The 12,667-nt window shown below is 35.8% G+C and overlaps 2 protein-coding genes across 3 annotated transcripts; one reads left to right on the plus strand and one right to left on the minus strand.

Moving 5' to 3' along the window:
• Positions 1 to 774: 774 nt before the first annotated feature.
• Positions 775 to 4,024, minus strand: LOC143462424 (uncharacterized). Of its 2 annotated transcripts, XM_076960592.1 has the most exons (3): positions 2,838 to 4,021; positions 2,494 to 2,637; positions 775 to 2,227 (listed from the first exon to the last, which is right to left on the minus strand). In XM_076960592.1, the coding sequence occupies exons 2-3, from the start codon at positions 2,504 to 2,506 to the stop codon at positions 2,067 to 2,069; spliced, it is 174 nt and encodes a 57-aa protein (XP_076816707.1). In that variant the 5' UTR covers positions 2,507 to 2,637; positions 2,838 to 4,021; the 3' UTR covers positions 775 to 2,066. The 2 variants fall into 2 exon arrangements, with proteins under 2 accessions (XP_076816707.1, XP_076816706.1); XM_076960591.1 differs by having other exon boundaries at positions 2,494 to 4,024.
• Positions 4,025 to 6,914: 2,890 nt separating this feature from the next.
• Positions 6,915 to 12,660, plus strand: LOC143463363 (uncharacterized). The gene is made up of 14 exons (XM_076961829.1): positions 6,915 to 7,073; positions 7,687 to 7,785; positions 7,910 to 8,006; positions 8,555 to 8,730; positions 8,887 to 9,009; positions 9,258 to 9,434; positions 10,031 to 10,207; positions 10,601 to 10,748; positions 10,794 to 10,961; positions 11,106 to 11,264; positions 11,308 to 11,471; positions 11,554 to 11,637; positions 11,783 to 11,953; positions 12,198 to 12,660. Exons 1-14 carry the CDS (start codon positions 7,071 to 7,073, stop codon positions 12,324 to 12,326), a joined length of 1,875 nt encoding a protein of 624 aa, XP_076817944.1. The 5' UTR covers positions 6,915 to 7,070; the 3' UTR covers positions 12,327 to 12,660.
• The last annotated feature ends 7 nt before the right edge of the window (positions 12,661 to 12,667 follow it).

Here is a 12,667-nt window from a genome sequence, read left to right on the forward strand (position 1 = left end):
AAAAAGTTAAACATCTTAATGAACATAAACTCATTTGACCTTGGTTACGTGACCATTATTCAGAAGTTCTTAAAAACTACGTTGTGAACTCATTTGACCTATCCTCGCACTTTATCTTTTTCAAAATGAATCAGAATCGGCAAAACATTACTGCTATTAAAGTACGACTACATTAGGAATATAAGAATTTGGACTTTTATGAAGGCTGTGCTGGCTAGAAGAAACAAAATAAACGATAGCATAAACAACGGAGCCAAAAGTTTGCAGGGGCATGGGTGGTATTTTTTAACACCACTACATCATTTCTTGGAAAAGTGTTTTCTAGTTTTTGATCGAAGTTTGTGAATTTGTTTTTTGATAAACACTTCAACTGTCAATTGATATTTGGAAAATTGCACTGAATAACTTCGTGTGAACACTCATTTTAGTATGTTCCCAGGTTGTTTTCCAGCATCTATGCTGATAAGAAATCTTTATTGGAAATGCCCGGTTCTAAACCTCAACACTGATCATTTATCTATGTCTCACTGTATCAGCTTTAGCTATATATATCTCACATTGTCAAAACATTGTTTCGCTCGCTGCACCTGCTACGACTTGCTGCGTTTTTCATCTCGAACATTTTAACTACCATCGCTTGCCCGTCGTATAAGCTCGCGCTTCTACTAGCGACAAGAGAGTTAGCTTAGTGAATCATCAAAATCAACAGATGAGTTGTCTGAGATAGTCATGGTGATTGTAACTCAATAGACATTTTAAAAGCAGTAGTATTACTTATGTTCTTGGTTATTCGTATTATTGAGAAAGTTTACAGCACCTATAATAAAAATATTTTCTTGTAAATTATTTCTGTTGTAATATTAAAACCTTTAGGCCGACAAAAGAATAAAGTATTCTAACCGCAAGCAACAATAGAGTCAGATAATTCAACAGGTAAATCAAGTTAAGATATCCTCATAAGCCAAAAGTAGTTCTTCATTTTGGTGAAAGATCCCGACGTGTTTCAATCATTGTGGCCGCTACTGCGACCTCTTAATGTCTGATGAAAACACCCGACCTTTTTCAATGTGGCTGATACTGCTAACTCTATTCTTGAAAAAAAGTTGATTTAACAACAAAGACAGCAATGGCTCGAGCTCAGAGTAGTTCAGTTTTTGACGTAGATGACCAAGACGACGATGATGACGACGCCATAACCTCTTCTGCCACGGTCAAGACTTCTCGGACTTGTCCCAAAGTCATTCCACCGAAATGTTTCTTTGATTAGAAACACAAAATGTTTTATTGTTTACTGCTTACGGGTTCCTTTGTGTTTATATCAGCCGCGCAGGTGATTCTTCACCTGGACTCACAACAGTTTCTATTATGTTAACATTCGCATTCTCTTGGATTATATACCTTTGATGACGCGCCACCCGCTTTCCCTTCTCGTGATCACTTCGCATAAACCCACACAATTTAAGTTTGGTTATTTTTATCATTTTGCTTTGTAATGAAAAGGTGGGTATATGGCACCTGAACTTGACAGGTTGACCCACTCCACTACAATAACTGTAATTGCTTGTTGAAATGTTTATTGCGGGTGATGATATATGAGTCTCATAAGGTCGTTGTCTGCTTTTCTCACCATCAGACTTAATTGTTCACCTTAACAGCTCATTGTCTTGTGAATATGACAACAAAGTTGTCTAACTTGACACTGAACTTCTTCAAATTGAATTCAGCAATGTTTACACAAGAATGACAACTGTATATACTGATTATATTGAAGCTTCTTTGAAAGATTACATTTTCATAAATCATTAGCACAGCAACAGCACAAAGACGTCCATGCTATAACGTTGATCTTAGTATACTTTTTGCATTGAACAACTGTGAATAATAAAACTGCTAATAAAGCACGCAAAATAGACAGGCACGATATTTTTATCACGACTTAACACGGTAAACAGGAAGTCATCAGCACGCAATGCAATGGTTGGCTAAGCCGATGTTCAAAAACAGGAAGTTATCGGCACACAATGCAAAGCTTCGCAAAGTAGATTTTCGAAAACAGGAAGTCCACATTATATTCGATCTTTATGGTATAATATGCCCCCACCGTCACAGTTTCTATGTACCATTAATTTCATGTGCATGAACCATATTGCTGTTTTCGTCTGCATTTCCTCTCCTTCCAGGGCACACAAGTTCAAACATGGTAATTTATCTGACATCATTGAGAAGTCTTAACAAGTAAGTGAGAATAGTAACAACTAACAACTCATGACTCGTGACGTAACCGTCACATAGCCTTCCTTCTTACAAAGAAACTTGTGTGAAAAATGAAATTGAAAGGCAAGCTGAATTTGACAAAATTATTTCTATGGTTATTATGTTCATCACAGTCATTAAAATAAGAATTTAGTACAGTACAATGACAGAGCTCGGCAAATATAACAAATGTAGATACACCATTTTACTTGATATACAAAACGTGAGATATAAGCTTACAGAAGTGTCGCATTTCCCTTGCGTGTCGAAGATAAAAAAAATGAGCGATCACGTTTGCGTGTGTCTGTCCGCGGCTGTAGCAAGCCTTGTTCGCGGTAATAAGATGCAGTTTGTTGCAATGTCCAATGGACTTTGTCTTGATGACTAAAAATATATACAATAGTTTGCTCATGATTATTGGAACACTCGTGGACATAACGTTCGATTGCGGTAATGTTTTAGGGGGAAAATGACTATCAACAGCGTGTTCTAATGTCTTAAGAAAATGCAATTTAGAAAACATAAGACAGGTTCAACAAGTAGCCATTAACCATCAATTATAATATACAATAAAAACACTGTACCGGTTAAAAGTAGCAAGGGTGAAGTTCCGTAAAAATTAGCAGCTGTAGAAATCTTGATAAAGGTATGACGAAAGTCCGCTGAAGTCCCACGTCGCTAAGTTATTGCATACAAAACTCTCACCGTGAAGGTCTTGAGTCCGAGTTATCGAGGTACCATTTATGACAATTTAGTTTTCGTTTGTAGTATTACTTTTGTGAAGTATTACACAACAAACACATCTGTCATAATGACCACGTATGCTGGCGGTAATTGTTAGAATATGAGCGAGGACGGTTGACGGTTGATGACTTGTTTTACTTCTGCTTCGATGATATGAGTTCTCATTTCTCACACGGCGTGACTATGCTGTTAGTTGCTTATATTCTGTCTATACAAATTACTAAATTATAAAGTTCTCATTTTTATATATTATTATCAGACACAAAGGTTTTCACCTTCGGGCACAGCTTACTGGATGTTACATTGCGCAGTAGTAACCAATGAAATCAATCACATAATAAGGGGGGCTTGCATACAACACAATTGTATATATATAGGGCACACCAGTTCAAACGTGGTAATTTATTTGACTTTATTGGGCAGTCTTAACAAGTGAGTGAGAAATGTAACAACTAATAACTCATGACTCGTGACGTAACCGTCACACAACTAACAGCATAGTCACGCCGTTTGAGGAATGAGAACTCATATCATCGAAGCAGAAGTAAAACAAATTCTCATCTTTAATCGTCCTTGCTCATATTGTAACAATAGCCGCCAGTGAAGCCGGTCTTTATGACAGATATGTTTGTTGTGTAATACTTCACACAAGTAATACACAAACGAATTAATATTTGTCATAACCTTCCACGCTTTTAAAGCGCTAATCCTCCACGAAGAGAGTGCTTCAACACATTGTTTTTCGAGCAACTACATTTCTATGACATTACATTACAACGTAGCAACAAAAAAATGTAAAATGTGGTAAAATGATAGCTACAGCGATTTGACTTCTAAGAAACTTTCAACGGTCAATCGGTCATTCTCTAGGTCGTTGCTGAGGTTGCTCATCAGTCATCAGCAAATGGTGGCATTGCCAGTGTCACCCAATTTAGGTATCATACTCACAGTCATATACGTATGTTTTTGTGTTTTATCAACTATAGTGTATTTGACCACAAGACTAGCCTACATATTTTGCATTACTACATTAGCGTATGCAGTGGTGTATTCATTCTGTTGGCTCTGTAGCTAAGTGGTTAGAGCGCTGGATTCACAGCAATACTGCTCGTGTTGGATACCCAGTGACGCTACCGCTATAAGCCTTTGGGTAAGGCATTCACGACACTTGCTCGGTTGCTCCTACCAACTGGACCTAGTAAATAGTTCTAGTCTGGGCAATACCATAAAAGAAATAAAAAAAAAAAACAGTAAAAAATATGTGGCAATTGGCATTTGCACAAAGATTAGCTCGTATAGGACGTCAGCCAATTGCGGGTGCGCCGGTATTTTATCAGCTACTGTTTACTGAAGTAGGAAGATACGAATATGGTAAACGGCAATTAGGTTAGCCTGTGAACTGAAAAGTATGCTAATTTCATAATTTTTATCTTAAAAGACATAGTAATTTTCCCAAGTGCAAATTAACCTTTAAAAAAACTAACCCCTTATGACCCAGTAGTGGGATTCATATATTTTAACATCCGGTTCTCTCACTAGCAGTATGCCATATTGACCCGGGGGCCGGGGCTGATATACACATAGGCCTATACATACGCTTAATAACAACTGATTCGTGGGAGTCATTAAAATTCCAAAAATAGGTTCGAACGAACCGACTGAATCCCAGCACTGCTCAGACCCAAACTCTTACCTCTTGATTAGATTACTAAGCTAGGCTGCAAATTAAAATCGACGCTAATTTTCAACATACAGTGACATAATGTTTTTTCCAAACTCTAATTTAATTTACAACTAGTCCCCTCTGACACAAACTCTCATCTCTCATAACCAAATTAATGATTTAACATAAACAGATTTAAGCAAGATTTGAAACCGCCAGTATTCGGAACCAATCGTTAACCATTACAATATTATGCTACTGGATATTTTGCCTTTATCCAAAATGAGAATAATAACTCAGTAGCTAGGTTAATAATCAGCGGAAATCTGCCGGTCATGGTATTGTGATTTTGCAACTTTGGTAGACAGATACCGGTGAAAAGTCACCTATTTAAGCCTATGATATAGACCAGTGGTTCCCAAACTTTTTCAGCTTTTGGGCACACTAGAAAAATTATAAAACGCTCGAGGCACACTTACAAGAGAAGAAAAGTTATTTTAAAAAATTACCCTACTCTATCGGCAATGCCATAATTGGATTCATTGTCACATGTGCTTATTTATCAGCTGTTGAAGCAATTAGAAAGCTTTTAGGTCGTATATGCTTGTCTGCATGCCTTATTTTAAATATTTATACAGTTCTTTTCCAAAAAAGATTCGCGGCACACCTGAGAATTTGTGGTGGCACACAGTTTGGGAATCACAGATATAGCCGCTTTTCAAGTTACTGTTTAATTGGCAAGATTGTTTCGGTCACTTTACTTAACAATGGAAAATGTCAACTCACTTTGATTCTTTTCTAAATCACAAGCGATCTGGCCATTGCTGCCATTCTTGCTACAAGCAATGATTATAAAATTAATGTTCATGATAAGTTTATCAATAGAAAACGGTTAAACATGAAAATAGTGGAGGTGCTGGCAAGCCATAGCGGAAAGTGTGGCACCTGGGGTCAACAATAATTTGGGGAATTGAGGAAGTACCAACATTAATCTGTGGAAGTGAGAAAGTTTTGGGGGTAGTTTAGTGATGATTTAGTTGGGGTCTGTGTGGATTAGTTTTTGATTAATTTTGTGTTGTGACCTGCACGCACAAGATTCCTCAACATGCCAGCCAAATTTTTTTCGTCCATACCGATTTGTAATAAATAAACAAAAAACAGTTGTTTGAATTAAGGTTTCGATGCACACCATCACACCAAAATTTGTGTCTTTTTGGGCACGGTTTCTCATAAACTGCCACATTATCCAGTCATGCTGGTGGGCAGTACACCAGTGCTGAGTTTTAGAGTTTTGGCAGAAATAATATGTTATTTCGATTTTGGTTAGTTGACTGAGTTTTGGATAATTTCAGGTGCAAAACTTTGTTTTGAAATAGTGTTTAGAAAACAGAATTACCATACTTCCGATTCTGAGGATAAAAAAGAGAAGATTAGTCTAATCTTGTCCTGATGCATCTGCAATAATTTTTCTTTTGTGCTTCTTTCGGCTAGTTGCCATGTTATTGAACATATAATATTTGTAGCAGTATAAATATATACATGTTAAAAAACAAATACCGTCGGTGTCAGGCCACATTTATCTAAAAACAAGGATCTTCGCTATTCGTCATTAATCGTATTATTAAATTTTCAAACTCGTCACACTTCAATGTAAGTTTTACAAACAGCCATTGACCAATTTTCTTACTGACTATCTGTCATTTTGGGTACACCTTTGTCTTTAAAACATTTTTTTCACTATTAATCTAATGAGTCCTAAATTCTATTTTACATAAATTGATTGAATACAGGAAAGAAATAAGCAAAACATATTGGTGTTGACTGAGATGAGGTTTAATTTATTCAGCTCATTGTAACACTCTAAGAATTTCTTCCAATTTTGATTGCGCAGTGATATACCTCAGTAAACCGATATTTTTAATGAACAAAATGGTTAGATTGTACTTGATTTAAAAAAATGTTCATGATTAAAATGACATCTTTCATAAACATATTTTTAGGCTAAAAACCTGTAGCTCCCCACACTACATCGTCCTTTACAATATTCAATGTAGTGGCAGTTTTTATTTTTCTGTTGAACTTTATACCGGCTTAAAATGTTATTAAGTTTATGTTCTTGTATACTATTCTCAATATACCTTTATGTCACTTAATCCTAAACTGACTCAAATCTTAGTCTGGCCATTTTATCAATGAAATTTAACTAATTGTATGTCTTTTCTTTAAGTCAACTGCTTATGCTAATCAAAGCAATCTTCCGGTAAAATGGTAACCTTCATGTACCTACTAGAGTAGGAAATAGATCTATCAATATTAAGTTATTGGTCTGTAATTATTGCAGCAGATTTTTAGGTTTGTTTGGTTAAACTTGTCACTGATAACACCAATTCCTACTCCGAGGACGCTAATCATGGTGGGTATTACTGGAAAGCATGTAAAGTATTAATTTTTATTTTTTTGGGGGTCTTACTGTAAATCAGCACTCAGGGTTTGATTATTTTAAAAGGCAATAGCAAATGACCAACACATTTTTTGTTGCAATTTGCTAATTTTCAAAAATAGTATGGTTCCCATACTTGCAGGGGTAGTATTCTGAATTTTATCTCACACTCGCCTTACGCATATGTGTGGTTAGTTCTTAAGGAAAGTTGCTATACCAATTGCAACTCTTATACGATTTGCATGTGGCTAACACAAAACGAGAAAATGTGTCAAGACATGATGAACTTGCACAAAGAAGAGATGCTTGAAGAAATTTTGTCTGGTGAAGCATTTATTGCTGTACCTACACTGTGCATTTATTTTTGTTTCATCTTGTTTTCAGAAATTATTAATTAGTAATAATTACTTCCTGGAAATTGGAAGGTATTTGCCAGTAAAAGTGTCTTTTACAAGCACATAAAAGTTTGCGAGCTGGGTTCAGAATGCTACCTCTGCAACTATAATAATTATTAAACGAACCTTGATGTATTCATGTGTGTTTTGGTGTTTGCTTGGATCAAAGTTAATGTTTAGTAATATTGCAGACTGATCAACTGAAAGTTTTGGTGACAGGAGCAGCTGGGCAAATCGCATATTCATTGCTATATTCTATTGCAAATGGAGATGTTTTTGGAAAAAATGTGGTTGGTATTTTCTATATAAAGACAACTTATTTTAGTCATGCTTGTATATGTTTTTCCCCTTTAAAAATACCGTTTAATATTTAGGGTTATAAGTAAGTTTTACATTTATTATTTTCGCTTACAGTCAGTTTCTCTCATTCTTCTTGATATTGAAATGATGCAAGAGGCTCTAGGTGGGGTTGTTTTAGAATTACAAGATTGTGCCTTGCCAAATTTGAAGAGTAAGCAATAAGCATGTACTGAATCAGATTTTGTGCAACTGTTTCACAGTTCATTGTAATACACTTAATATATATTTTAAGTCTTCTTGTTTGGTAGATTTACTTTTTGGCTATGATATTTTGCTCATTATTATTTCTTCGAGTATTTTTTTTAGAAAAATGTCGCCGAAATTTCAATTAAATAAATTGAAGTTTTTGCTTGCATTTAGCATATGCTGTTCAGTGGCTCTTCACCTTTTGTCATTTTATTTCCACCATGCAACTTTTCAGATAGAAATTTACCACCACCAAATAAACATACATATCTACTGTTTTAAGATTATGTACCTGAAAAAGATAAATTTAATGGAACACTGCAAACCGTTAAGTACATGACCAATAACAAAATACAATACCATGACTACAATACATTGATTGCATGATTATTAACAAAACATTACTGTTATTTATTTTCATGATCGTATTAAATCAGAAAATATTCAAAATCAACTAATGTTTAATGAGTATGCTGTCATATTGCTGCTCTGGAATCATGTTGATATGTTTAGAAATCACAGCCACCTGTAACGTACAAGAAGCGTTCACTGACATAGATTATGCTGTATTGGTGGGTGCAATGCCACGTCGGCAAGGTATGGAACGAAAAGATTTGCTAAAAGCCAATGCTAAAATATTTAAGGAGCAAGGGAAAGCCTTAGAGAATTACGCAAAGAAAAGTGTGAAGGTGTGGATCTTGGAGCGTTTGAGGACTTTTTGCTGTTGTACTTCAAAACTTTAACGTACCATCAATTCTAGATGCTGCTGTATATGGCTTATTGCATTTCTTAGAACTTTGACCGTTTTGTTTTTTTCTGTTTTAAGTGCCTTCATTATTTCTCAGGTTTTGGTAGTGGGCAACCCTGCAAATACCAACTGCTTGATTGCCGCAACTTGTGCCCCATCAATTTCAAAGGAAAACTTCACTTGTCTTACAAGGCTTGATCATAACAGGGCTAAAGCACAGGTATTTAGAAAAGCTTAAAATGTGCTTTTAATAATAATATTGTTTGAGGTAAAGACTCATAGGTTTCATGGAAATATAGAACAAATTTTTAAAATAATATAGTTTTTTGCTTTACAAGCAAGAGTTAGTACTATAAGTATGAAATTCTCGAAGTTTTTGTTACACAACATACAGATCTATACAGACATAATTCACAAAGATGTGTGAAGTAAAAGGGCTTTTGAAACACTTACAAACTTGTGCTTAAGATTGCCACAAGATTAGAGGTTGCTACCAGCGCAGTGCGAAATGTTATTATTTGGGGAAACCACTCTTCCACCCAATACCCAGATGTTCGACATGCCACAGTATCTGTAGGTGACGAAGCGAAACCAGTGCCGTTGGTTGTGAAAGATGATGCATGGCTAAACGGAGATTTTATTACGGTAACTTGCATTATAGTCTCCTCAAAAGTCAAAATATGTTTTAGGTGTAACTGTAAGTTTATCTCTGTCTGAACAGTTGTATAAACAACATGTGATGTACTGCATTTACAAAAGATATAGTACAATAGAATCACAGTATTATTAAAATATCACAGAACAAGTGTTAGATTGCTTGTATCCAATGCATTGTCACTTTTTTCCTCATCATTGATTGTTTGTGAGTGTATTTCTTGTTTTACCTTTATACAACGAGGTTAGCACCATATTTTGTGCTTCCCACCGCCCATGGTGATAAATAAACAATACATAGAATAAGAAAAGTTGCTTTTTCAGGTAGCCCTGCATAATTTTCAAATGTTGGTTCCAATAATGTTTTACATATAGAAAGCTTATATCCTGGTTCCAATTACATCTTGTTTGAAGTGAATGTATAATTAGTTCTGCTAATTACAATTAGAAATCTGTTTAGTAGAAATTCTTTATTTCTCGTTTACTTTAAATTAATTAAAACCAGTTACATAAGAGTTGCCAAGGCATTTTTGCATAACTATGTTGCTTATATAACCTGGTTACTTAAACTGTTATATCATTTACAGACTGTTCAAAAAAGGGGTGCTGCTATTATTGCTGCTCGTAAGCTTTCAAGTGCCATGTCTGCAGCTAAAGCAATTTGTGATCACCTTCGTGACTGGCATTTTGTATTGGTTATACATTCAATTACATTATATATTACATTATACATTCAATATTGTATTGGTCTGAATTGTGGTACAGTGCATATTTAAAATACATTCTTTGGTTGTTCTTTCAATAATTTTGTTAGATTTTAGTTGTAAATGTAAAAGTGAAGATCGAAAAATAACTTGTGCTAGGTAGTAGGGTTGGGGCCCCGGGAAATCCCAATCTTGTTTCCCCAGGATTTTTTATCTTGAAATCCCGGGAATTCTGAGTTAACGTTTTGGCCGTTCAATATTGCTTGATATGTGGATTAAATTTATTTAAAACAGTTTTGCAGTAGCTTGCCACTTAGATTCAGCGCAAAGTGTTATCATGCGACCTATTGAGTAACAATGGCTGAACAATTGCTTTTATCGCAAGGGCTTGGACCTTGTGCATCAGGTTTTAGTCAAACTGTATTGATATGCTTGCTACTAGTTCTGACTAAGTCGTGGTGGTATATTTTAATCAAAATGTCTAATTTTGAAGACGTAAGTTCACAGAGAAAATCAAAGTATGGCGAAGCTTTTCTTACTGCAAAACTAGAAAAGGAAAAGTGTAATCTATGCCAACCTGTTTTGAAAGCTGCTGGATCAAGTACAAAGGAACTAATCACCCACTTGAAATGAAAACATCAAATAGCAGTGAAGTCATGTCTGATGGAAGTTTTAGCGGAAGATCAGCCAAAATGTAAAGTCCGAAAGATTGGATCCTTTTTCAAGGTGAAGAAGCCGAGCCTCAACGACCTGCTTAGTCATTTGAATCCCGTGGATGGGCTTACCTTTAATCAAATTGCCACGAGCATTCAAGGCTGACTGGTATGATTTGTCCAGATCCCACAAGCAGGTTCGGGATTTAGTAATCAAGCACAGAGAGAAAATTATAAAGCTAGTCCATGAAAAGTTTATTGCAATCAAACAAAAAATTGTCGATTTTCTATCACTATGACTGCAGCAAAGCTGGTTGAAGAACGATTGGAATGCTTTGGTCTGAACCTGAAAAAAGATGTGGTTGCAACAGTCACTGATGGTGCCAGTATTATGGTAAAATTCGGAAAGGACACTAGCCCTCAACATGTGACTTGCTATGCCCATGCAATTCATTTGGCTGTTTGTGATGTTTCGTACAAGATATTTAATTCTAAGTATTATTCTAGTGAAGCCTCCTGATGTATATGATTTTGGAAGTGACTTTGAGACAGTTGCTGAGGATGATTCTGAGGAGGTCGCTCCTTTTTTGTCACCTAGCTTGCAAGATATCGTGAGAAAAACAGTAGAAGTCGTTTGGAGTTCCCTCGTAAAAAATGATGACAATCTTTTGGTAAAGAGAAAATGCTTCTATTAGATTGCAAGACCAGGTTGAATAGTTTGCTGACAATGCTGAAAAGATTCTACGAGTTCAGGAAAGAGATCAAAATGGTGTTGGTGAAGCTCTGGCCCCCGTCAAGGCTGCTGTTGACGCACTAGCCAGTGAAGAAGCAGACTTGGTCTTTTCGGATCGATGAGCGTCGCAATGATACTCTGATTCACCTTCTTGAATACCTCAGGAAACCTTGGAAATCGCACAAGACGCCAAAATTGCCACCTTGGCAACAAATCTTATTCAAACATGGTTCTCTACTAACGAATCAGATCCACGCGGCACTACTGAAGAAATCTACTTCTCAAATGACTTTACCTCAAGAGCTGAACACATTTATGGCAGCTGATGAAAACGAAGAAGCAGAATGCCGTGAGGTCAAGTCTCAACTTGGAAAAGTAGTATGGAGTCCTTCAGTTGAGGCTGAACATGCGTTCTCCTTGGTTATTTTGGCAATAAAATTAGAAATCGTTTTAATGATGACACTCTTGGTGCACTGCTGTATTTGCGTCAATATTACAAGAAATAAACATGTTAACCACGAAAATTCCCAGGACCTAAAATTTAGTCCCGAAATAGAGTATTCAATGGTCTCGTTTACATGCAGTCTTTTAAGTAACCCTGCAGCAATTTTTCAACACCATTTCCATTCAAAAAATAATCTAAAAGTATTTTGTTATTTTTTAGGAAAATGGTTATACTATAGTGGATGGTCTTGAAATAGATGATCGATCCCGAGTGCGCATGGATGCAACAGCTAATGAATTACTTGAGGAACGTAATGAGGCAATGAAGTTTCTCAGTCAGAGCGATTGACATATTGCCCAGTCGCAACTGTAAATGAGCTTGTGTCATGCAACTTGCAAACCTTTAAGTCAAGTTTTATTGTTAAGATTTGCAAGTTGTGTGCACGAGACATGTGTAATTAAGACAACAATAAAGTTGTGTAATTATTTCCTTGGACGTTGCCAAACTAGCTAAAGTTAACAGATTCGAATTACCTTGCAGTTGTGACTGGAAAATTGTTTACCATTTGTTTCTGTCATAATAGTTACCGCATGACAAAGTTCAAAGTTCTTTTAATTGATCATGATGTAAGTTGTATTGTATCTGATAAATGAATGAATAAAGGAAATATTATGCTGATTAATTATTAT

Source organism: Clavelina lepadiformis, chromosome 6 (genome assembly GCF_947623445.1).
Source record: "Clavelina lepadiformis chromosome 6, kaClaLepa1.1, whole genome shotgun sequence".
Classification (NCBI taxonomy): domain Eukaryota; kingdom Metazoa; phylum Chordata; class Ascidiacea; order Aplousobranchia; family Clavelinidae; genus Clavelina; species Clavelina lepadiformis.